Raw genomic sequence first — 26,692 nt, forward strand, 5'->3', positions numbered from 1 at the left:
ATATGGAATCATGTAGTAACCAACAAAGTGTTAAACAAATCAAAATATATTTTATATTTGAGATTCTTCAAATAGCCACACTTTGCCTTGATGACAGCTTTGCACGCTCTTGGCATTCTCTCAACCAGCTTCACCTGGAATGCTTTTCTAACATTCTTGAAGGAGTTCCCACATATGCTGAGCACTTGTTTGCTGCTTTTCCTTCACTCTGCGGTCCGACTCATCCCAAACCATCTCAATTAGGTTGAGGTCGGGGGATTGTGGAGGCCAGGTCATCTGATGCAGCACTCCATCACTCTCCTTCTTGGTAAAATAGCCCTTACACAGCCTGGAGGTGGGTCATTGTCCTGTTGAAAAACAAATGATAGTCCCACTAAGCCTAAACCAGATGGGATGGCGTATCGCTGCAGAATGCTGTGTTAGCCATGCTGGTTAAGTGTCACCAGCAAAGCACCCCCACACCATAACACCTCCTCCTCCATGCTTTACGGTCGGAACTACACATGCGGAGATAATCCGTTTACCCACACTGCGTCTCACAAAGACACGGTGGTTGGAACCAAAAATCTCAAATTTGGACTCCAGACGAAAGGACACATTTCCACCAGTCTAATGTCCATTGCTCATGTTTCTTGGCCCAAGCAAGTCTCTTCTTCTTATTGGTGTCCTTTAGTAGTGGTTTGTTTGCAGCAATTCGACCATGAAGGCCTGATTCACACAGTCCCCTCTGAACAGTTGATGTTGAGATGTGTCTGTGACTTGAACTCTGTTAAGCATTTATTTGGGCTGCAATTTCTGAGGCTGGTAACTCTAATGAACTTATCCTCTGCAGCAGAGGTAACTCTGGGTCTTCCATTCCTGTGGCGGTCCTCATGAGAGCCAGTTTCATCACAGCGCTTGATGGTTTTTGCGACTGCACTTGAAGAAACGTTAAAAGTTCTTGAAATGTTCCGTATTGACTGACCTTCAGGTGCCCTGTAGCTCAGTTGGTAGAGCATGGCGCTTGCAACGCCAGGGTTGTGGATTTGTTTCCCACGGGGGGCCAGTATGAAAAAATGTATGCACTCACTAACTGTAAGTCGCTCTGGATAAGAGCGTCTGCTAAATGACTAAAATGTAAATGTAAATGTTAAAGTAATAATGGACTGTCGTTTCTCTTTACTTATTTGAGCTGTTCTTGCCATAATACGGACTTGGTCTTTTACTAAATAGGGCTATCTTCTGTATATCCCCCCTACCTTGTCACAACACAAATGATTGGCTCAAACGCATTAAGAAGGAAAGAAATTCCACGTGTGTGTGTGTGTGTGTGTGTGTGCGTGCGATTGTGTGTGACTAGCAGGTGTTGGAGGTGCTGGAGGCAGGCCCAGTAACACCCTCTGTCCTGAGGGGTCACACACACACACACACACACACACACACACACACACACACACACACACACACACACACTCTCTCTCTCTCTCTGGTCTGCCAGGGGATTAACTAGAGCTCTGCAGTATCTCCTGGAGACTCATAGCCAGCATCTGGATGTGAAGGCTGAGTTAGCAACATGTAAAGAAGTGGTGATCGTTTGTAACGGTCACCTTGGAACGCCAACGCTTTGTGTAACAATAGCGTCTAATTCACATTCCTTGTAGAATTTTGACCCATTTCTTTTCATGCCATCCATCACCCACATATTTAGTATTTTCAAATTTCTCTTCATCCTTTCCTTCTCCTCTTGAATTCTAATGCGTGTGTGTATATAATTTGTGTTTAATGTGTTTTTTATATTGTATTATACAGGGCGCATTTGAAAAGATGTCTAGGTCTCAATATGTCTTCCCTGTCAAAATAAAGGTTAAAAAATAAAAATCTACCCACACTTTAGCTGGGCCAATGGCTGCCATTCAAATAACATTCCTTTATTTTGGGGAATTCTTGTGCATTGTTCATTATAAGGAGTGAAGCTGCTGTGTACAGTTGGGTTATCTCTCCTGTTAGCCTCTAGCCTAGTGTAGTGTAGGAATCTGCTGTGTAGGTCCTTCTTTCCTAGTAGCCTGTGCTAACTCAAGGTTAGCGTTAGCCTAGAATAGCGTAGTTATATGCTAGTGGAGGTCCAGCTGACCTTGTTTTGGCTACGTCGTCCTGCTTTGTCAGCACTTGGCTGTCTTCTGATGCCCTGCTGCATACATGGGAACAGAACTTCCTCCTGCCTGGCACTGCAGGTGAAACGCACACACACACACACACACACACACACACACACACACACACACACGTCGTTCAAAACTGTTCCTCATTCCTCTCAGTAGAATCTGTCTTCCCACCTCTTCTTTCTCTTTGATCATGTCGGGTAACTCTAGAAAGATGTTACTCGTCTCTTGAAGAAGAGTAGAAATGTTTCACTTTAATCATCTCAGTAAAATGTTTGTCCTCTCTCTCTCTTGGTTTAATTTGGGTCTCTACAGAACAAATCCCTGGATGTTAGAAGAGGTTTTCTCATCACTTACAGTAGAATCAGGAATATTTCCCATTCCTCTTAGTAGAATCTTTCCCCTCTCTCTCGGTTTATCTCCTGAAAGGATTAATAGTAATCCTAATCCTGATTGGGCAGGTAAAAGTAGATGAGTTAATCAAGTCAATAATCAGGTGGAAGGAGAGAAAGGAGGAAGGAAGGAGAGAGCTTGGAGCCAGGAGAATTATAACCTCCTCACTAGGTAATGATGTGTCTCACTCTCACACATGTATTCTCTGTGGTAGAGAGGGATTTTGCGTTTGCTTCATACTCAGCGATTTGGATTTGCCAATTTAGCACCATTCCCGTTTCCTGTTATGTCTCTTGGTCACTCACGTATGTTGTTGTAAGAGGGTGTTTTGGGGGTCACAGCTTTCCTTTAACATGCTGCAAGAGACAGAAGACTCTTCAGAAACAATGGCCTCCTCAGTAGGGCCAGGACAACACCAGTATTGCAATAATTTTTCCATGGCAAAAATGAAATCAAGAAGCAGATCTCACTATTTGGTCCTTTTAAAAACATGCTGTATGTAAATAGTGTGCTATAGCTTGGAAAATAAATACATGTAAATCTGGATGACAACATAATAATTTTTATTTCCAACATTAGGGCTGTTTTCCTAAAGAAGTTAAATCCGCATCGTGTTTTGTTTCCTTGCTACGATACTAACGAGTATCGCAAAACTGGTATAGTCCCGGCCCTACTTCTCAGTTAATTTTGAAGCCCCAAACGCTTCAAAATGCTTAAAACAACCATTGAAAAGCCTGATAACAGACGGCTGGATGGCTATTCTGAGAGGAGGCAGCAGCCCAGTCTCTCTGCGTTCCAAAAGGCACCCTATTCCCTATATAGAGCCTGGGCTCTGGTCAAAAGTAGTGCACTATGTAGGGAATAGAGTGCCATTTTGGACGCAGACCCAGTCTGTCATAATTACATGGGACAGCAGCAGACCTGGCCTGTGGAACTGGCTGAATGATTGATCTTATGGGTTATGAATGCTTCTTGGTAGTGGCTCTTTATATGTGCTGGACATGGAAGCAGATATTGACCTTCACATGCTGCAGCTTGTGTGAGTGACATTCCTCGTTCACATGATGTCAGACAATGCTCGCTGGTTTATTGATGCCCCAATCTGTGTGTACTCCTCTAGGCTGGAGAGAGAGCGTGTGTGTGTCGCTAGATGCTGTCAGGGGAGTAAATGTATTCACTTGCTCGCAGAATGCTCTGTGTCTGTGTGTCGGACTCTCTGTTGGTGATAAACAGCAGGCCAGAACCCACACAGCACTCTTCTTTTAGAACAAAGTGTCTCAGCAGTTTCACATCGTCTCTACCCCTCCACCAGACCATCACAGGTGGCAAGCACTGTAGCCCTGTACGTCTGATCTGGTAGCTACATACTGAGGCAGCTTTGCCACATAGATCCCTATTCCCTCTGGTCAATATGGTGCCATTTGGGACTCACCCTCTGTCTTAGAACAAAGCAGGAAAAACACAGCCTATAACACTCATCTCTTTCTACCATTCTGCCCATGCTGAGTTCCGTAACCTAATGGTCAGAGGTTGATATGTAAAGAAAGCCCCATTTAGGCCTTTTCAATCAGGGATTCTGAATCATTTAAAATGGATCTGAAAGCCAGGCAGTAAGGTAACTTGAGGACAAGCATATTTGACAGTAGTGATTGTTGTGTTTGTCCTACAAGACACTTTCCCCCACACTCACTGTCTGTCTTGTCTGTTTTAGACACTGCTCTTTCCTCCCTGTCAACAGTGAGCTGCCAGCAGCTTTAAAATGCATCGGTGAGAAGAGAGCCTTGTTTTCTAAAATGCTTCGGAGAGAAAGCCTTGTTTGAGAACCTTGTTTTCTCGCCTCCCATTTCCTCTGCGCTAAGATACATGTCAGCATTAGGCACTCCCAGGCCGTATATCTCCCACCCTGAATGTGTGTGTGCATCCTGGGGACAGCTTGAGGAGCAGGTGTTTGGGCCATCTGCCAGACAGAAGGGCTTTGTGGGGTCAGGCACCAGGCAGAGGACAGAGCAGACCGGGGCCGTCCACCACAGCCCCATACGGCCCTCCATACGTTACACTGACCACAGTGAAGAGACCTCGACCTGACACTGACATGGGCCACGCGGGTCAAGGCTGGTTCTTAGCGAGTGTTAGCATTAGCACAGTGAGGTGTGATCAGTCCTATTAAAGCTAGCCTGGCTATTAGCAACACTAGCCTCTACTACTGACCTATCTAGTTGGTGATCCAGTGACAAATAGAGAGGACCATATGCACCGAGGTGATGCTAGTCTATTAAAGAGACACTGGCTTATGGACAGACACACAGTGAGAGCCAGTTAGTCAGTCTAATCTTTAAACCCTGGATGAACAGTCAATCCAGATGTCTCACCCTGCCTTTCACATGGTGATTTGATCAACTGGCGCTTTGATATATTGATTATTAAGGGACTTAGGTTTTCTTTACTAACCCTATACTCATTACTCAAGAAGGACAGACTCTTTAGAGACATCATGGTCCGTCCAGGGGCATATGGTTCATTCTGGGTCTCAAGCTCCTCCTCAGAAATATAATGATTACAACTATAGACACCCCTACAAGTAATATATGCTTGGTTGATCTGGTTATAGGCTGAGAGACCTACACCTCCTACACATCTCAAGTCAATGTTATAATGTTCAAGTGATGGATCATGGGACCGATGTTGATATGAAACCAACTGCAAAAGGGTATTATTTGGGATGCTTGACAATGTTGATCATTGTTCTGTAGCCTCTTGATTGTTGAGTTGGATGGCTGGTGTCCATCTGTGGTCTATGGGCTTATTTGGGCTCTACTCTCATCCATAGCCCTGGCCATGTCCCAAATGGCACCCTATTCCCTACATAGTGCACTACTTTTGGCCTATAGGGCACTATGTAGAGAATCGGGTGCCAAGACGGTAGAATGAGAGGTATTGAGAAGGCAACGGAGTCTCTCTCTGTCATTAAATCCCATATTGTTCTTCAAAACCATTTCTACAACCGTCCCTTCACTCCATTCGGCTTAGACTCAACTCTCTTTGTGCAACGTGTGTTCTCGTTCCTCAGGGAAGTTGTGGTGTCGTACATTAGGCTATAGTCTCTGTGGACATACAGTAGAAATGATGATCTTGCTGTAGTCGCTGAAATTAGTTTGAACTAATTAAGAGCAGAGCAGATTTCACCTATTAATTCCTGTTGACACTTTACATTTCACTACTTTAGTTGGATTGCCTTAGCCTACATACCCACCTGCAGTTTCTGTCTTGATTAATCTCATATTTGCTCTCATAGACCATTCTACACACACACACACACACACACACACACACACACACAGAGGAAGTGCTTGCCAATCTTATGACTCATCCTTATCATTGTACTCTGGCTGTACTCTCCTGACAATTGATTAACCTTGTTCTGAAACCTGAGAAAATAAAACCGCGTCCTTCCGTCCTGTCTGTCTGTCTATGGTCAATGTACCACTTAGCACTCTGAAACCCAACCCCGGAGGACTTAGATTTCCTTCAGATTGTTACCCTGCCATCCGGTTCACTGTGAACTGTGATACTGACAGATTATGGTGTCGTCATAGGGGTCCCCTTCTGTGCCAGACCTGGCCCCTATGGGCCCATATGTGTCAAAGGTAGTGCCCTGCTTGGGAATATGGTGCCATTTGGGACAGAGCCACGGAGCTTCAGCACCCATGCAGCTAGGGGGCGCCCTATGACCAGGGGTTGGGTTGGAGCCGCCAAGCTGCCCTCAAGGATTATCATTGACCCACTATACCACATGCTGCCTCGACTGTACTGAACCTAATGTGCTGAACTGACAGATCACCAACAGATCAAACCAACTGACCTCCCTGTTGTCTCTCTTTCTTTTGCAGATATTTCAAGAATTTCCTACTACACAGGTGAGTGGCCTTCAGAACTACAAGTGATCTCATACTGTATGCTGTGAACTACAATAGATCTTGTGAAGGTTTCTCATTATCTTCTGGTCAGATAAACCTTGAAGGCAGGTTTGATTTATAGTGGTGCTCTTCTGATGAATAGAAGGCTAGATAAGTCTATCATCTACATTTAATGTACCAACATCAACTCGTATGAAGGGCCCAAATACTGATCTAGGCTACTATTCCTAGGGTGACCAATCAAAAACGCATCTTTTGACCAATGGGTAAAATACTGTGTCTATCATAATCTGTTCAAAAGTCATTGGAGTTTAGCCTTGTAGGATGGCCAAAATTAGGGTGACTAAATCTGGAAAATAGCATTTCGTCAGCAAAGCTGGATGCTGTGTGAGAATTAAGGCTAACTTACAGGCTTAGTGTTGAACTCGTCATCTTTCTTCTTGAATCCGAAGGAGATGAATCAATATAGAGGAGATGAATCAATATAGAGGAGATGAATCAATATAGAGGAGATGAATCAATATAGAGGTAAGATGGATATCGATTTTGAGACATGACTTGCATATTAGTATTTTAATAATTTAGTATACGCTTATATTTATACGATTATAATAACGTATATAATTTAGTATAATTCCTCTTATTTTTCTAAGATTTCTCACAAAAACAAGTGTATCTCTGTGAAATGTCAGCGGCGCACTGAGCATACCGCAAGATTTTTATTTTCAAAGCTTTTTACAGTTAATTCAGCTCGTGTCATGCTAAATTAGCTTTTTGTGATCCGCGGAAACAGCTTTGCAGATGACCACCACATGTCAAATCTGTCAACAGAGCTCGGTGCTTAATATCGGATGTGTTATGTTACGAAATCCGACTTTTTGGATATAATGTTAATGATATGTTAGAATGACCCAACTGAACGATTCAGAACATGAAGAATCATATTTGTCTTGGTAAAATGTATTTTATAACATAAGGAAGTGAAATTTCATCACCCAAGCATGTTCAGAGTGTATAGATCATATTTCCTCGTGATTAGTTAGGACGGGGATATTAGCTGAGCTGAAGGGGAGAGAGAGCGAGCAAGAGAGAGAGGGAGTGTGTGTGCATGTGTGTGTGCATGTGTGTGTGAGTCCAGTGGATGATGAAGGTCACTGGGAAGCCTGTTTCTCCGTCTCACTCCTTAATGAGACTTCTACACATACACACACTAAGATGACATTTGGGTTTCATCATTCTACTGCTGTAAAGTCGCTGGCACCTGAACTCCATACCAGAACTCCATACCAGAACTCCATAGCTGTACCGTAACTTTTTTATAGAAAATGTACAACATGTTTAGTCTGTGTAGTTCTCTTTTTCTCTCTCACCCAAAGGACATCCAGCCAACTTGACACAACTGTGGGAAGCATTGGAGTCAACATGGGCTCAGCTTCCCTGTGGAATGCTTTCGACACCTTGTAGAGTCCATGCCCCGACGAATTGAGGCTGTTCTAAGGGCAAAAGGGGAGGGGGAGGGGGGGGTGGCTGTAACGTAACAAAATGTGGAAAAAGTATAAGTGTCTGAATACTTTCCGAATGCACTGTATATACACACTGAGTGTATAAAACATTAAGGGGGGGTGGGGGAGTTCTTAATGTTTTATACACTCAGTGTGTATATACAGTGTATTCGTAACATTTTGTTACGTTACAGCCCTATTTTAAAATTGATTAAATCATTTTTTCCCCTCATCAATCTACACACAATACCCCATGATGACAAAATAAAAACATGTTTTTAGAAATGTTTGCAAATGTATACAAAATAAAAAAAACTATCACATTTACATAAGTATTCAGACCCTTTACTCAGTACTTTGTTGAAGCACCTTTGGCAGCGATTACAGCCTCGAGTCTGCTTGGGTATGACGCTACAAGCTTGGCACACCTGTATTTGGGGAGTTTCGCCCATTGTTCTCTGGAGATCCTCTCAAGCTCAGTCAGGTTGGATGGGGAGCTTCGCTGCACAGCTATTTTCAGGTCTCCAGAGATGTACGATCGGGTTCAAGTCCGGGCTCTGGCTGGGCCACTCAAGGACTTTCAGAGACTTTTCCCGAATCCACTCCTGCATTGTCTTGGCTGTGTGCCTAGGGTCGTTGTCCTGTTGGAAGGAGAACCTTCGCCCCAGTCTGAGGTCCTGAGAGTTCGGGAGCAGGTTTTCATCAAGGATCTCTCTGTACTTTGCTCCATTCATCTTTCCCTCGATCCTGACTAGTCTCCCAGTCCCTGCCACTGAAAAACATCCCCACAGCATGACGCTGCCACCACCATGCATCACCGTAGGGATGGTGCCAGGTTTCCCCCAGAGTTCAATCTTGGTTTCCATCAGACCAGAGAATCTTGTTTCTCATGGTCTGAGAGTCCTTTAGGTGCCTTTTGGCAAACTCCAAGTGGGCTGTCATGTGCCTTTTACTGAGGAGTGGCTTCCGTCTGGCCACTACCATAAAGTCCTGATTGGTTGAGTGCTGCAGAGATGGTTGTCCTTCTGGGAGGTTCTCCCATCTCCACAGAGGATTTATTGGTCACCTCCCTGACCAAGGCCCTTCTCCCCCGATTGCTCAGTTTGGCCGGGAAGCCAGCTCTAGGAAGAGTCTTGGTGGTTCCAAAATTCTTCCATTTAAGAATGTACCACTGTTTTGGTACCGTTCCCCAGATCTGTGGCTCGACACAATCCTGTCTGGAGCCCTACGCACAATTCCTTCGACCTCATGGCTTGGTTTTAACTCTGACATGCACTGTCAACTGTGGGACCTTATATAGACAGGTGTGTGACGTTCGAAGTCATGTCCAAGCAATTGAATGTACCACAGGTGGACTCCAATCAAGTTGTAGAAACATCTCAGGAATGATCAATGGAAACAGGATGCACCTGAGCTCAATTTCGAGTCTCATAGCAAAGGGTCTGAATACTTATGTAAGTAAGTTATTTCTGTTTTTTGTTTTTAATATATTTGCAAACATTTCTAAAAACCTGTTTTTGCTTTGTCATTATGGAGTATTGTGTAGATTGATGATGGAAAAAAATAATTTAATCAATTTTAGAATAAGGCTGTAACGTAACAAAATGTGGAAAAAGTCAAGGGGTCTGAATACTTTCCGAATGCACTGTGTATACACTACCAGTCAAAGGTTTGGACACACCTCATTCAAGGGGTTTTCTTTATTTTTACTATTTTTTACATTGTAGAATAATAGTGAATACATCATAGCTATGAAATAACACATATGGAATCATGTAGTAACCAAAAAAGTGTTAAACAAATCAAAATATATTTGAGATTTTTCACCCTTTGCCTTGATGACTGCTTTGCACACTCTTGGCATTCTCTCAACCAGCTTCATGAGGTAGTCACCTGGAATGCATTTCAATTAACAGGCGTGCCTTAAGTTAATTTGTGGAATTTCTTTCCTTCTTAATGTGTTTGAGCCAATCAGTTGTATTGTGACAAGGTAGGGGGGTATACAGAAGATAGCCCTATTTGGTAAAAGACCAAGGAATGGAAGACCCAGAGTTACTTCTGATGCAGAGGATAAGTTCATTAGAGTTACCAGCCTCAGAAATTGAAGCCCAAATAAATGCTTCACAGAGTTCAAGTCACAGACACATCTCAACATCAACTGTTCAGAGGGGACTATGTGAATCAGGCCTTCATGGTCGAATTGCTGCAAATAAACCATTACTAAAGGACACCAATAAGAAAAAGAGACCTGCTTGGGCCAAGAAACACGAGCAATGGACATTAGGCCGGTGGAAGTTTGTCCTTTGGTCTGGAGTCCAAATTGGAGATTTCTGGTTCCAACCGCCGTGTCTTTGTGAGACGCGGTGTGGGTGAACGGATGATCTCCGCATGTGTAGCACCCACCGTAAAACGTGGAGGAGGAGGTGTTATGTTGTGGGGGTGCTTTGCTGGTGACACTGTCTGTGATTTATTCAGAATTCAAGGCACACTTACCAAGCATGGCTACCATAGCATTCTGCAGCGATACGCCATCCCATCTGGTTTGGGCTTAGTGGGACTATCATTTGTTTTTCAACAGGACAATGACACACATACCTCTAGGCTGTGTAAGGGCTATTTTACCAAGAAGGAGAGTGATGGAGTGCTGCATTAGATGACCTGGTCTCCACAATCCCCCGACCTCAACCCAATTGAGATGGTTTGGCATGAGTCGGACCGCAGTGAAGGAAAAGCAGCCAACAAGTGCTCAGCATATGTGGGAACTCCTTCAAGACTGTTGGAAAAGGCTGTCATCAAGGCAAAGGGTGACTATTTGAAGAATCTCAAATATAAAATATATTAGGATTTTTTTTGCACTTTTTTGGTTACTACATGAATCCATATCTGTTATTTCATAGTTTCAATGTCTTCACTATTATTCTATAATATTGAAAATAGTACAAATAACGAAAAACCCTTGAATGAGTAGGTGTGTCCGAACATTTGACCGGTACTGTATATATAAAAAAAATTAAAGCCATTGAGGTGAATGGTGATTTGATTACTTTTTTTACACATGATAGTTTCTTTTACATATTTTACACTTTTTCAGCACATGATTCATATGCTTACCGGCCTCTTATCCTCGGCCATGACTATAAGTCTGACATTTTGTGTCAGCGAAGCATTTAATGTACATGTATGTAGGTGGATATTTTATCACATCATTCTACACTTAATCTCGTCAAGGACAATCTGCTGGTTCCGTGGTGTGTGTGCATGCACGCGCATTCACGGATGTCAGACGCACACACACACACACATTTTGTGTCCCCTGCCCTCCTAAACCCCCTGTAGTAATAATGGAGAATGATGAAGTGTCCCAGCTCCATAAAAGACATGATAACGTAGAGAGAGAGCAGCAGTCAGAATAGAGGAGGAAATAAATACTCCTCTTTAGCTTGGCTATACAAACACCTGGGCTACATTCAGTAGGGCACATCCTACCAAAACCAAAATTAGCATTTCTTATCGGACATGTTAAGGTAGCACCACTCTTAAGAGTTTGCATTGGACTCTTATTCCTCTCAATGAACTGCAGCATCTGGAAGCCATCTTGGCATATTGATATTTAGCATAGCATATTGTTTGGGGGATTATCCCCCCAACAGACTGTGTCTTCTCTTTGTCTAGCTAGCACCTCATTTTCTTTGACAACCACAGAAACTCTCAGGATAAAACAGCTTCCAAACGCTGCAGTCTCTTTCTAGTTGTGTCCCAAATGACACCCTTTTCTCTATAAAGTGCACTACTTTTGACCAGAGCCCTATGGGAGTAGGGGAAAGGGTGCCATTTGGTACGCACCCTCTGCCTCTCCACTTCCCAGGCCTTCCGGTGGTTGGGCTAAATAAGGTGGTCACTGCATTATTGTATATGTTAATTGGTCCAGCCCTCTTTAGCAAGGCAGATACATAGCAATCATCACCAGGGGAATACTGATTAGGAGTTCAAATGATGTAGTGGCATTGTTATGTAAATGACTCATTAAATTAAAGGCAAGTAAATCATTGATAATCCCTGTTTCTCTGTTTCATCTGGGTTGTGTTACATGGGTTGAGTTCTGCAGGGTTAGGAGGTTTGGGAATTGGCTTGAACCTATCACTGTTCAAATCTTAAAACCGCCATGTAGGCTTGTGATACCTATCATTCACCTAGGTAGGTTTATAAAAACCTATAATACACCTACGTAGGTTTATAATGCTCCTAGAATCTAGACCATGTTTTATTCCAGCTGTGCAAAACCATACAGAATGCTCTGAGTCCCCCTGGATAAACCAGAGATGGCAAGGTCATGGTTTATAATGGCATCCATTCTTAGATCAATATTCACACATTCTATTGACGTTCCATCTGGATCGATTGCATTTAGCTAGCTACAGTAGATTGTGTAATCCAGTGTGGCGTGTGACACACACAAACACACACACACAAACCTCCATGACTATGTACTGTATGGTTAGTGTAACCACGTGACAGTGTTATGCAGGTAAAGTATGTTTGATAACGTGTGATGATGCTGAAAGCCCCATGAGGGTAGGAGTGATGAGTAGTACATCCAACCCCCTGACCTTCAACAGTGGCTGGCTCCACTGAGTTTATGAAACAACCCCCCCACAAACACAAACAGTCCATTAGGTGACAGCTGACTGTGTGGCTGCAGAGATGAAAGCGATAATGGTGAAAAGGAACGTTGTGAAAACCTTAACTGCGACAGGAGGGTAATATGTACAGGCTGTACTAGAGCCTACATGAACAGCTGTGGGATGGATGATCTGTGATCTGTCCTGGATTCAGACTGTGTGTTAATGTGCACTAAACTCCTCTGTCAGTGGGGATAGTCAATGTCTGTCTTCAATCAGCTTTTCAATTAAGAACGTTGCATACCAGATACACGTTCTGCTTATTTGTGTGAGTGTGCATGCGTATTATGTATTTGCAGGATGTGCGTGCGGAGCACCTACTCTCACCCACCGCTCCCAGCCTGGTGTCTGTATGGTTTGGTGAGACGTATCCCAGCCTGGTGTCTGTATGGTTTGGTGAGACGTGTCCCAGCCTGGTGTCTGTATGGTTTGGTGAGACGTGTCCAGCCTGGTGTGGTGGTGGACGTCCCAGCCTGGTGTCTGTATGGTTTGGTGAGACGTGTCCCAGCCTGGTGTCTGTATGGTGGTGAGACGTGTCCCAGCCTGGTGTCTGTATGGTTTGGTGAGACGTGTCCCAGCCTGGTGTCTGTATGGTTTGGTGAGACGTGTCCCAGCCTGGTGTCTGTATGGTTTGGTGAGACGTGTCCCAGCCTGGTGTCTGTATGGTTTGGTGAGACGTGTCCCAGCCTGGTGTCTGTATGGTTTGGTGAGACGTATCCCAGCCTGGTGTCTGTATGGTTTGGTGAGACGTGTCCCAGCCTGGTGTCTGTATGGTTTGGTGAGACGTGTCCCAGCCTGGTGTCTGTATGGTTTGGTGAGACGTGTCCCAGCCTGGTGTCTATATGGTTTGGTGAGACGTGTCCCAGCCTGGTCTCTGTATGGTTTGGTGAGACGTATCCCAGCCTGGTGTCTGTATGGTTTGGTGAGACGTATCCCAGCCTGGTGTCTGTATGGTTTGGTGAGACGTATCCCAGCCTGGTGTCTGTATGGTTTGGTAACACGTGCCCCAGCTTGGGCTCCTGCTATGGAAATATGGACTGGGGAGGAGGGGTGGGTGAGAGGCTTTTGTGTTTGGGAACAGTGGGCCGGATGTGATGTGAGCCTCTGAATAGCTGAATGGGAAAAGCACCTCTCCCTCTCCATGGGGTGCAGTCATAGCCCCTTTGTCTGTCTGCCACGGCTGTTTCTGGGGCTCTCTGTCCCCCTGATCCAGTGTGTCCCAAATGGCACACTATTCCCAATATCGTGTGCTACTTTCGACCAGGGCCCATAGGGAATAGGGTGCCATTTGGGATGCAGACCCAGTCCACATGAATACCCATAGATGCAGCAGCCAGGCAGGGCTCCTCTCTTCTGCTCCTCTTCTCCTCCTCTCTCCTTCTCTGTTCTCCACCCCCTCTCCCCCTTCTCCTTTCATGGCCAGTCTGGTCAGTAAGCAGACAATGATTAAACTAACTGCCAGCATAAATCTCTGCCTTCAACATTAACTCACCCACAGGGGCCAGTCTGTGATGCCATATACATTGTCTTCAGAAAGTATTCATACCCCTTGACTTGTCCACATTTTGTTGTGTTAAAGCATGAATTCAAAATGTATTAAATATGTTTTTCTCACCCAACCAATACCCCATAATGACAAAGTGAAAATGTGTTTTTAGAAATGTATTGAAAATTAAATACAGAAATATTATATTTACATACAGTACCAGTCAAAAGTTTGGACACAGCTCCAAGGTTTTTCTTTTTTTAAAACTATTTTCTACATAGTAGAATAATAGTAAAGACATCAAAACTATGAAATAACACATATTGAATAATGTAGTAACCAAAAAAGTGTTATTTTATATTTGAGATTTTTCAAGTAGCCACACTTTGCCTTGATGACAGCTTTGCACACTCTTGGCATTCTCTCAACCAGCTTCACCTGGAATGCTTTTCCAACAGTCTTGAAGGAGTTCCCACATATGCTGAGCACTTGTTGGCTGCTTTTCCTTCACTCTGCCATCCGACTCATCCCAAACCATCTCAATTGGGTTGAGGTCGGGGGATTGTGGAGGCCAGGTCATCTGATGCAGCACTCCATCACTCTCCTTCTTGGTAAAATAGCCCTTACACAGCCTGGAGGTGTGTTGGGTCAATGTTCCACTAAGCTCAAACCAGATGGGATGGCATATCGCTGCAGAATGCTGTGGTAGCCATGCTGGTTAAGTGTGCCTTGAATTCTAAATAAATCACAGTGTCGCCAGCAAAGCACCCCCACACTATAACACCTCCTCCTCCATGCTTTACGGTAGGAACTACACATGCGGAGATCACCCGGTCACCCACACCGTGTCTGACAAAGGCATGGCGGTTGGAACCAAATATCTCCAATTTGGACTCCAGACCAAAGGACAAATTTCCACCGGTCCTAATGTCCATTGCTCGTGTTTCTTGGCCCAAGCACATGTCTCTTCTTCTTATTGGTGTCCTTTAGTAGTGGTTTCTTTGCAGCAATTTGACCATGAAGGCCTGATTCACACAGTCCCCTCTGAACAGTTGGGCTGCAATTTCTGAGGCTGGTAACTCTAATGAACTTATCCTCTGCAGCAGAGGTGACTCTGGGTCTTCCATTCCTGTGGTGGTCCTCATGAGAGCCAGTTTCATCATAGCGCTTGATGGTTTTTGCGACTGCACTTGAAGAAACGTTCAAAGTTCTTGAAATGTTCCGTATTGACTGACCTTCATGTCTTAAAGTAATGATGGACTGTCGTTTCTCTTTGCTTATTTGAGCTGTTCTTGCCATAATATGGACTTGGTCTTTTACCAAATAGGGCTATCTTCTGTATACCACCCCTACCTTGTCACAACACAACTGATTGGCTCAAACGCATTAAGAAGGAAAGAGTTTCCACAAATTAACTTTTAAGAAGGCACACCTGTTAATTGAAATGCATTGCAGGTGACCTCCTCATGAAGCTGGTTGAGAGAATGCCAAGAGTGTGCAAAGCTGTCATCAAGGCAAAGGGTGGCTATTTTAAGAATTTCAAATATATATTTTGCTTTGTTTAACACTTTTTTGGTTACTACATGATTCCATATGTGTTATTTCATAGTTTTGATGTCTTCACAACTATTCTACAATGTAAAAAATAGTAAAAATAAAGAAAAACCCTTGAATGAGTAGGTATGTCCAAACTTTTGACTGGTAGTGTAAGTATTCACACCCCTTTGCTATGACACTCCAAATTGAGGTCAGGTGCATCCAAATTCCTTTGATCATCCTTGAGATGCCACTACAACTTGATTGGAGTCCATCTGTGGCCAATTCAATTGTTTGTACATTGTTTGGTCACACATCCAATGTAGCAACATTTTATGACGTGTTTTTTTTTACATTGGATAAAAGTAGATACTCAGAGCTAGAAAATGGTGTTTCATACACTGCAGTTGAGGAACATTGGGAAAGTAATTCTGCTTTGAAAGTTGATAAACCTGTAACCCCACTTTTGAGAAAATGGCCCTTGAATGTTTTGGTACACCTACTGGAGAGCTCTTCTTTTTCTACACCCATTCAGCATCGTTCACACCCGGCATCGGGTCTTTAACCCATGTCTTTAATTCACATGTGAGGCCATGTGCTAAACAGAGTAAGGTAGTGTAGTAAACAACCCAAGATTTCAAGACTAAAATTGGTGAAAGTAGTAGCAAAAATACATTATCTAGTCCTTGGCCTATATCCTAATCTGACTTTGGTGCAGGTCATGTTGTTCTTCACATTACCGTCTCTGGTAAACACACACTATATTAAATAAAATCTACGTTTATTTGTCACATGCACAGGATACAGAAAACGGTGCAGTGAAATGGTTAATAGCAATATCAAAAGTAGAAAATGTCCAGATAAATATTGTATAAATATTTTATAATTATTAAATGATTCTTACCCAGACACACTTGTATAAATTGATGGGTAATGTGAAAGAAATGCTACAAGCACCCCCCCAGACACACCCGGCTAACTTGATGGGTCATGTGATCATCTTGCGAAGTGGAGTCTGTTGTTTAGACATCTAGCTAGTAAGCTAAACAATAAACCTAATGGTGCTTTCAAGACAACTGGGAACTTGGAAAAATAAAAATACGATGTCAAATCATGACGTCAGTTATCTTCAGGTCTGAAGTCGGGGCTCTAGAAAGAGGCCTGAGTTCCCGAGTTGGAATTCCGAGTTGAATGACCATTCAAAACGATTTTTCAGTTGTCTTGAATGCTCGGAAGTCTGAGATTTCCGAGTTCCCAGTTGTTTTGAATGCGGCAATAATCCCTACCCCTACTACTAGACTTGTCATGTCAGTAAAAACATAGCAATGATTCCAATGAAGGTGGTTTACCCTAAGTTTTGTCTATGGATAATATTATAGCCTTATAGCCAGTAAATGTGTCCCAAATAGCACCCTTTTCCCTATGTAGTGCACTACTTTCGACCAGGGCCCATAGGGAATAGGGTGCCATTTGAGACTCAAGCTGTGTTCTCGTGTAAAGCGTTTGAGACGCAGACTCTATGTCCCAGACATCCCCTCTGGGCCATCTCACTATAATTAACTACATTGAGGTTTAAGACTTTGAAAATGCAATCATCATGGTATTTCCTCTGTGTAGATTGCCAGGGGTCTCAGATCATCTCAAAGGTTAGCCCTTAATGCTCTGGCCTTATCAGGGACTGCCAGGGATTCTTTCTTCAGATGGATGCTTATTGCTGCTTCTCTCGCTTTCTCTTTCTGTCTCTCTCTGCCATTTTCTCTCTCTCTGTCTGTCTGTCTCTCTCTCTCTCTCTCTCTCTCTCTCTCTCTCTCTCTCTCTCTCTCTCTCTCTCTCTCTCTCTCTCTCTCTCTCTCTCATTTTTTCTCTATTTCTGTGTAGACAGGAGTAATATATCATTTTGGTAAATGTATTTCCATTTACTTCCCTATTGGACCTACCGCTATGCCATTTCTCTCCTGTTCTATTGGTTTTCATATCAACTTTATTTCATTGTCCAGAAGCCTAAGGCACAATCCTAGTCATGTTAGCAGCCCATCCTAGTTGTTGCATCTTTAAATTCCCCCTGTTTCTAAGTTTGTAACAGAGATGTTCATCTCTGTCACATATGGAACCGCTATCAGGTGCGCTGTTTAGAATGGTATTTTCCTAGGTGCGCTGTTTAGAATGGTATTTTCCTAGGTGCGCTGTTTAGAATGGTATTTTCCTAGGTGCGCTGTTTAGAATGGTATTTTCCTAGGTGCGCTGTTTAGAATGGAGTTTTCCTAAATGTGATTTCTGTCATTCTGAGCACTGTGGGTGGACGCCCTAATGGGTTATTGGTTATGGTTAATGGGTTATGCACTCAATGCGTATGGGTCCTGTAAATGTCTCAAATGGCTGGTAAATAAAATCTGCCCGGTTACGTTGTCCGGTGTCACATTTTCCTAACGGAAACCCTGACACACACACACACACACACACGACCTCCTCTAGTGGTGAGTGCTGTGGGGGTAGAGTGGAGCGGACCCAGGGTCACTGTTGATTTGCAGGGTTGTTTGGGGATCGGTAAACAGCAGTGGGCTAGAGGACTGAATAGAACCAAGGCTCAGATTAGCATATTAATGAGGCCTCTACTAACCCCCTGGCCCCTCCTCTATTCTCTCTCTCTCTATCTCTCTTTCTCTCTCTGCACTGGCTCCTCTCCCCACACACACTTCCCTGACTGAGGGAGCGGAATACACCGGCTGTTTGTCTTCTCTGTTTCTTCCTCCCATTCAACCTGAAACAATTGCTTTCTCCGTCTCTCCATATCCTTCTCTCCCTTCTTGCTGTCACTCTGCCTCTCTCTCTCTCTCTATTTCCTCCCATTCTTACATACTCTCTGTCACTCTTTCTGTCTTTCTTTCTTTCTTTCTTTCTTTCTTTCTTTCTTTCTTTCTTTCTTTCTTTCTTTCTTTCTTTCTTTCTTTCTTTCTTTCTTTCTTTCTTTCTTTCTTTCTTTCTTTCTTTCTTTCTTTCTTTCTTTCTTTCTTTCTTTCTTTCTTTCTTTCTTTCTTTCTTTCTTTCTTTCTTTCTTTCTTTCTTTCTTTCTTTCTTTCTCTCTGTCACTGTATGTTTCTCTCACTCTCTCTCACTCCTCTCTCTCTCTCTCTCTCTCCCCTCCCTCCCTTTCTCTCTGTCACTGTATGTTTCTCTCACTCTCTCTCGCTCCCCTCTCTCTCTCCCCTCCCTCCCTCTCTCTCTGTCACTCTCTCTGCTCACACACCCTGTCATACACTCTTCCTCAGGCGAGTTTAGCACACTGGCCTTTTGCCTTAGAATGAGTACAAAGTGAACCGAGCAGAGTGGAGTTACTCGTTTTGGACTACTTTTCTCTGCTCTCCTGTTCTCCTCTCCTGCGAGGCGGCGGTTGTTGGTTGCGGGGCACCTGGGTTAGGATTAGTATTCTGGGGGAAGGCTCTCAGCGGAAGGCTTAGCAACGCTGACCAGCCAGACGGACAGACTGACAGACGGAACTACTGTGGATTTCTACACCGGGACAGAAGCAGCAGAACAAATTAGGAAGCTGTATATTAACAGTGGAGTGGGAAAAAAAAACTCTACATACTGTTGATCCACCTCCACCTTGTTCTTCCTGCCCCTGTTTCAGTGCTGAAAACTGGGCCAGCACTTGGCTGGAGCTCCCTCTCTCTCTCTCTGGATGTCTTGGATGTGTTTCTCTCGTTGAGCCCCTTCCCCCTCCCGTCCCAGACCCTAGTGCTGGCTCTGGACCAGGGGTTAAGTGGTGGAGTAGATGGGGGAGTGGGTAGAGTGAACTGGGGCTGTGTGGATCTGACTTGGCCCTATGTGTATGGGATTAGAAGCATTGTGGCCCGGCGTAGACAGGGTGGTTGGTGTTACTTGGTAAGGAGGTAAAGGGTTGGTGTGGTGTAGTGGGAAGGAAGGAAGCCCTGGCCTCTATGCAGTTCTGTGAGAACTCTGGGTGTTGGCCGGCTGTGGGACCCGAGAGAGAGCGAGCAGGGGGACCAACCCACATGGCGACCAGTCCCGGCTGCAGCCTCTTCCCCATGTGCTGGGCTGCAGGTACTACCACTACTACTAACTCCAAACTTCCACTACTCCTTCCATCTTCTTCTACTTCTACTTACACCTTCTACTTCTACTCACACCTTGTTCTTCTTCTTCTTCTTCTTCCCAACTTCTTCTTCTCCCACCTTCTTCTTCTTCTTCTTCTTCTCCAACTTCTTCTTCTTCTCCCAACTTCTTCTTCTTCTTCTCCCATCTTCTTCTTCTTCTCCCATCTTCTTCTCCCATCTTCTTCTTCTCCCATTTTCTTCTTCTTCTTCTTCTTCTTCTTCTTCTTCTTCTTCTTCTTCTTCTTCTTCTTCTTCTTCTTCTTCTTCTTCTTCTTCTTCTTCTTCTTCTTCTTCTTCTTCTTCTTCTTCTTCTTCTTCTTCTTCTTCTTCTTCTTCTTCTTCTTCTTCTTCTTCTTCTTCTTCTTCTTCTTCTTCTTCTTCTTCTTCCACCTTCTTCCACCTTCTTCCACCTTCTTCCACCTTCTTCCACCTTCTTCCACCTTCTTCCACCTTCTTCTTCTTCTTCCACCTTCTTCTTCTTCCACCTTCTTCTTCTTCTTCTCCCAACCTCTTCTTCTTCTCCCAACTTCTTCTTCTCCCACCCTCTTCTTCTTCTCCCACCTTCTTCTTCTTCTTCTTCTTCTTCTTCCACCTTCTTCTTCTTCTTCTTCCACCTTCTTCTTCTTCTTCTTCCACCTTCTTCTTCTTCTTCTTCCACCTTCTTCTTCTTCTTCTTCCACCTTCTTCTTCTTCTTCTTCCTCCTTCTTCTTCTTCTCCCACCTTCTTCTTCTTCCATCTTCTTCTTCTCCCATCTTCTTCTTCTCCCACCTTCTTCTCCCATCTTCTTCTTCTCCCATCTTCTTCTTCTTCTTCTTCTTCTCCCATCTTCTTCTTCTTCTCCCATCTTCTTCTTCTTCTCCTCCCACCTTCTTCTCCCACCTTCTTCCTCTTCCTTCTTCTTCCTTCTTCCTTCTTCTTCTTCCTCACCATCTACCTGTGTTAGTTTGATCAGTAGAGTGTTTAGCTGGTCACGGTTGTTGTTTTTCTGTTATAGTTTAATCCTGACTGACTGTGTTGTGTAGCCTGCCTATTGTGTTGAAATCATTAACACTCCAAACTACAGAGTGATAGATTTCATACCGATTACGTCTTTTATAGATTTGATGCCTGCCATTAACTACCTCCAATGTGTTTTTCCCCCCTCTTGTTTTGCTTGAACGCTTGTCGTTTATCTTTCTGTGCAATGCAGCAAGCTCTGCTCTTTTAAAGGGCACAACGCTTGCCAGAGAAGTGGCATTTCTCCACATAACGAGTAGTAACCTTTACAAACCTGTCTGTGACAGATGATAGGGACGTAACCATGATACTGTAGTAGGGGAGCTGCCAGCTTTGTTTCCCCTGTGGAATGGATGATGTGTGTGTGTATGGGGAGGGTGTGTGTGTGCGTGCACGTGTTTGTCTTCGTTTGGGCATTCGTCTTAGTTTGTGTTCGTTCATCTTAGTTTGTGTGTGTGTGTTTGCACATATGCGTAACTGTGTGTCTGTGTGAATTTGTTTGTGTGTATGAAGATTTTGTGTGTTTCACGACCACAGGGTTCAGCTCCCTTTCACATGTCGCCCATAGAACCCACAGCTGACATGATTGCTTGAGCAGCTGCTGATAATGGAGGCTGGGCCCTGCAGCAGTCAATTCCAATTCCATTTCTAGCCAGACTCCCACTTTGAGTGGCTTTCTTTGTCCGCATGGAAAACAAAACATGTGAATTTAAAGCAGCCTATTGTCACTGAGCATATGCTTCAGCATGCCATGTGTCAGTCAGTAGTTGACTATCGGGGAGAGGGAGGGGAGGGAGAAGAAGAGAGGAGAGGGAAATGGAGAGGGAGAGGAGGAGGGAGAAGAAAAATAACAGTGGAAAGGGTTTGAATTTGAATATGACTACGTGACAGTGATGTAGTGTCAGTCTTAGCATGGCTCATTGTCAGTAACGGCGTATGGCTGACATCTATGACCCATCTTTCTATGACCAATCTGTCTCATTGTTCCTGCTAACTGTTGGGTTACTGTGAATCACTGATCTAGCTTACTCTTCTTATTATACCACTATGGATGATGCAATGTATTGGAACAGAGGCAGAAGGTGTGTCTGAAATGGCACCCTATTCCTATATAGTGCACTACTTTTGACCAACACCCTATTGGCCCTGGTCAAAAGGAGTGTACTATATAGGGAATAGGTTGCCATTTCGGACGCAGTCTCAAGCAGCGATGTTCGCGTGGTCCTCCCAGTTTGTATTAGATAATCAGGTGCTTGGACCCGTGCAGGTAGGATCCAGATTAACCCAGTACAAACCCTCAGCGGGATAGCTGTCCAACCAGCACCTTGGCTCTACACCAAATCTGGTTCCCATCGTTTCAGTTGTCAAGCCGTTTGTCCGGGTTGCCTACAGTACATCTAATTAGATATGTTTTGTTGAATGCAAGTGTTGGTGTCAGGCAGAATAAAGGGAGAGTATGTGGTTTGGAGGTGAAGGGTGGGTTTGATTTCAGCGCTAGAAGGAGAAGGGCCCACTGGCTACGTAGCTACGTGGTAGTTAACTTTCACGGTGTGTCTCCCTGAGCTGGAGATAGGGTGTCTGTCTTTGTGTAGGAGGTGGGGGTAGCAATGATGCCGGTGGCTATTGAGCCATCTCTCCCACTCCACCAGTGTTTTGTTTCAGGATATACACTTACAGAAAGGTGGATATCGACTTACAGAAAGGTGGATATCGACTTACAGAAAGGTGGATATAGACTTACAGAAAGGTGGATATAGACTTACAGAAAGGTGGATATACAGTGAGGGAAAAAAGTATTTGATCCCCTGCTGATTTTGTACGTTTGCCCACTGACAAAGAAATGATCAGTCTATAATTTTAATGGTAGGTTTATTTGAACAGTGAGAAACAGAATAACAACAAAGAAATCCAGAAAAACGCATGTCAAAAAGTTATAAATTGATTTGCATTTTAATGAGGGAAATAAGTATTTGACCCCTCTGCAAAACATGACTTAGTACTTGGTGGCAAAACCCTCGTTGGTAATCACAGAGGTCAAACGTTTCTTGTAGTTGGCCACCAGGTTTGCACACATCTCAGGAGGGATTTTGTCCCACTCCTCTTTGCAGATCTTCTCCAAGTCATTAAGGTTTCGAGGCTGACGTTTGGCAACTCGAACCTTCAGCTCCCTACAAAGATTTTCTATGGGATTAAGGTCTGGAGACTGGCTAGGCCACTCCAGGACCTTAATGTGCTTCTTCTTGAGCCACTCCTTTGTTGCCTTGGCCGTGTGTTTTGGGTCATTGTCATGCTGGAATACCCATCCACGACCCATTTTCAATGCCCTGGCTGAGGGAAGGAGGTTCTCACCCAAGATTTGACGGTACATGTCCCCGTCCATCGTCCCTTTGATGCGGTGAAGTTGTCCTGTCCCCTTAGCAGAAAAACACCCCCAAAGCATAATGTTTCCATCTCCATGTTTGACGGTGGGGATGGTGTTCTTGGGGTCATAGGCAGCATTCCTCCTCCTCCAAACACGGCGAGTTGAGTTGATGCCAAAGAGCTCGATTTTGGTCTCATCTGACCACAACACTTTCACCCAGTTCTCCTCTGAATCATTCAGATGTTCATTGGCAAACTTCAGACGGCCCTGTATATGTGCTTTCTTGAGCAAGGGGAACTTGCGGGCGCTGCAGGATCTCAGTCCTTCACGGTGTAGTGTGTTACCAATTGTTTTCTTGGTGACTATGGTCCCAGCTGCCTTGAGATCATTGACAAGATCCTCCTGTGTAGTTCTGGGCTGATTCCTCACCGTTCTCATGATCATTGCAACTCCACAAGGTGAGATCTTGCATGGAGCACCAGGCCGAGGGAGATTGACAGTTATTTTGTGTTTCTTCCATTTGCGAATAATCGCAGCAACTGTTGTCACCTTCTCACCAAGCTGCTTGGCGATGGTCTTGTAGCCCATTCCAGCCTTGTGTAGGTCTACAATCTTGTCCCTGACATCCTTGGAGAGCTCTTTGGTCTTGGCCATGGTGGAGAGTTTGGAATCTGATTGATTGCTTCTGTGGACAGGTGTCTTTTATACAGGTAACAAGCTGAGATTAGGAGCACTCATTAAGAGTGTGCTCCTAATCTCAGCTCGTTACCTGTATAAAAAACACCTGGGAGACAGAAATCTTTCTGATTGAGAGGGGGTCAAATACTTATTTCCCTCATTAAAATGCAAATCAATTTATAACATTTTTAACATGCGTTTTTTTGGATTCTTTTGTAGTTATTCTGTCTCTCACTGTTCAAATAAACCTACCATAAAAATTATAGACTGATCATTTCTTTGTCAGTGGGCAAACGTACAAAATCAGCAGGGGATCAAATACTTTTTTCCCTTACTGTAGACTTACAGAAAGGTGGATATAGACTTACAGAAAGGTGGATATAGAAAAATAAATAAATATAACATTCTGGAATATTAAAACATACGATCTACTTGCAGTGAAGCCGCTCAACATCTACAGTGGGGAAAAAAAGTATTTAGTCAGCCACCAATTGTGCAAGTTCTCCCACTTAAAAAGATGAGAGAGGCCTGTAATTTTCATCATAGGTACACGTCAACTATGACAGACAAAATGAGAAAAAAATATCCAAAAAATCACATTGTAGGATTTTTAATGAATTTATTTGCAAATTATGGTGGAAAATAAGTATTTGGTCAATAACAAAAGTTTTTCAATACTTTGTTATATACCTGTTGTTGGCAATGACACAGGTCAAACGTTTTCTGTAAGTCTTCACAAGGTTTTCACACACTGTTGCTGGTATTTTGGCCCATTCCTCCATGCAGATCTCCTCTAGAGCAGTGATGTTTTGGGGCTGTCACTGGGCAACACGGACTTTCAACTCCCTCCAAAGATTTTCTATGGGGTTGAGATCTGGAGACTGGCTAGGCCACTCCAGGACCTTGTAAATGCTTCTTACGAAGCCACTCCTTCGTTGCCCAGGCGGTGTGTTTGGGATCATTGTCATGCTGAAAGACCCAGCCACGTTTCATCTTCAATGCCCTTGCTGATGGAAGGAGGTTTTCACTCAAAATCTCACGATACATGGCCCCATTCATTCTTTCCTTTACACGGATCAGTCAGTCCTGGTCCCTTTACAGAAAAACAGCTCCAAAGCATGATGTTTCCACCCCCATGCTTACAGTAGGTATGGTGTTCTTTGGATGCAACTCAGCATTCTTTGTCCTCCAAACACGACGAGTTGAGTTTTACCAAAAAGTTATATTTTGGTTTCATCTGACCATATGACATTCTCCCAATCCTCTTCTGGATCATCCAAATGCACTCTGAGCAAACTTCAGACAGGCCTGGACATGTACTGCCTTAAGCAGGGGGGACACGTCTTGCACTGCAGGATTTGAGTCCCTGGCGGCGTAGTGTGTTACTGATGGTAGGCTTTGTTACTTTGGTCCCAGCTCTCTGCAGGTCATTCACTAGGTCCCCCGTGTGGTTCTGGGATTTTTGCTCACCGTTCTTGTGATCATTTTGACCCCACGGGGTGAGATCTGCGTGGAGCCCCAGATCGAGGGAGATTATCAGTGGTCTTGTATGTCTTCCATTTCCTAATAATTGCTCCCACAGTTGATTTCTTCAAACCAAGCTGCTTACCTATTGCAGATTCAGTCTTCCCAGCCTGGTGCAGGTCTACAATTTTGTTTCTGGTGTCCTTTGACAGCTCTTTGGTCTTGGCCATAGTGGAGTTTGGAGTGTGACTGTTTGAGGTTGTGGACAGGTGTCTTTTATACTGATAACAAGTTCAAACAGGTGCCATTAATACAGGTAACAAGTGGAGGACAGAGGAGCCTCTTAAAGAAGAAGTTACAGGTCTGTGAGAGCCAGAAATCTTGCTTGTTTGTAGGTGACCAAATACTTATTTTCCACCATCATTTGCAAATAAATTCATAAAAAATCCTACAATGTGATTTTCTGGATTTTTTTTGCTCAATTTGTCTGTCATAGTTGACGTGTACCTATGATGAAAAATACAGGCCTCTCTCATCTTTTTAAGTGGGAGAACTTGCACAATTGGTGGCTGACTAAATACTTTTTTTCCCCACTGTACATCAAATATTTCATCTAACAGACTCCCATCCAGAGTGACCCACAGAAGCAACCAGGGTAAACGCCCTGCTCAAGGGCACATCGACAGATCTCCCACAAGGTCAAAAACGGGGACCCGAACCAGCAACCTATCAGCCACCGGCCCAAGCTCCCAACCGCCAGGCCACCAGCCCTCCAAAATCCCCCCCACAGTTCCCCAAGAGCTGCCCTCAACAATCCAAGATGCACCAACAAAAGAGAAAGACAAAGGAAAACAACAATGCAAAAACAAAAGACATCAAGGACAACAAAAATCATAACAGCAAGGCCAACTGAATATGTTGGAGTGCATGTATGGCACTATTTACAAGTGTGTATGTTTGTGTGCCCGTGTGTGCATTTGAATGAGAGTGTGTGTGTATATGCATGTGTACAAACACCTGTGCGGCATCAGCCTCGCAGGCAAACAGGCATTAGCTGTAACAACACTGCCCCTCAGTGTCATTCAAACTTACTTTTTTATTTATTTTGACTTTATTTTTGACTTTTATCTTTGACCGTCATTCTATCCCCCGCCCAGCAACTCCACTCCCACTTGTCTCCAATTCCACATCCCAACCCTCAGCTTCCCTAAGCCCATCCCACCTATCTCTGCTGGCCACCCTCTTCAGATTTCTACGCACTATATATCTTTCAGCTATGCTGTGATGTTTAACATACAATTTGAATCTATCTAATCGAATAGAATCCATAGATTGCGAGTTGAAGATAAATACTTTTACAAAAATTTGTAGTATATTAGTAATTGACTGACCCGGTCTCTCCAGATCTCCCAACAATATTATTTCTAG

The 26,692-nt window shown here is 43.9% G+C and overlaps 1 protein-coding gene across 26 annotated transcripts in view; it reads left to right on the forward strand.

The window, feature by feature from the left end:
- Positions 1 to 26,692, forward strand: part of LOC121571839 (focal adhesion kinase 1) — a 162,545-nt gene that overhangs the window by 38,277 nt on the left and 97,576 nt on the right. For 5 of the 26 annotated variants that reach the window (XM_041883552.2, XM_041883557.2, XM_041883559.2 and 2 more), the window contains exon 1: positions 18,905 to 19,710. In XM_041883552.2, the coding sequence (XP_041739486.2) occupies positions 19,587 to 19,710 (124 nt within the window). In that variant the 5' untranslated portion in view covers positions 18,905 to 19,586. Of the gene's footprint in view, positions 1 to 6,418; positions 6,446 to 18,861; positions 19,711 to 26,692 lie in introns of those variants that run through there. The other 21 variants (XM_041883563.2, XM_041883564.2, XM_041883566.2 and 18 more) reach the window with 9 other exon arrangements.

This window comes from Coregonus clupeaformis, chromosome 8 (assembly GCF_020615455.1).
Source record: "Coregonus clupeaformis isolate EN_2021a chromosome 8, ASM2061545v1, whole genome shotgun sequence".
NCBI lineage: Eukaryota > Metazoa > Chordata > Actinopteri > Salmoniformes > Salmonidae > Coregonus > Coregonus clupeaformis.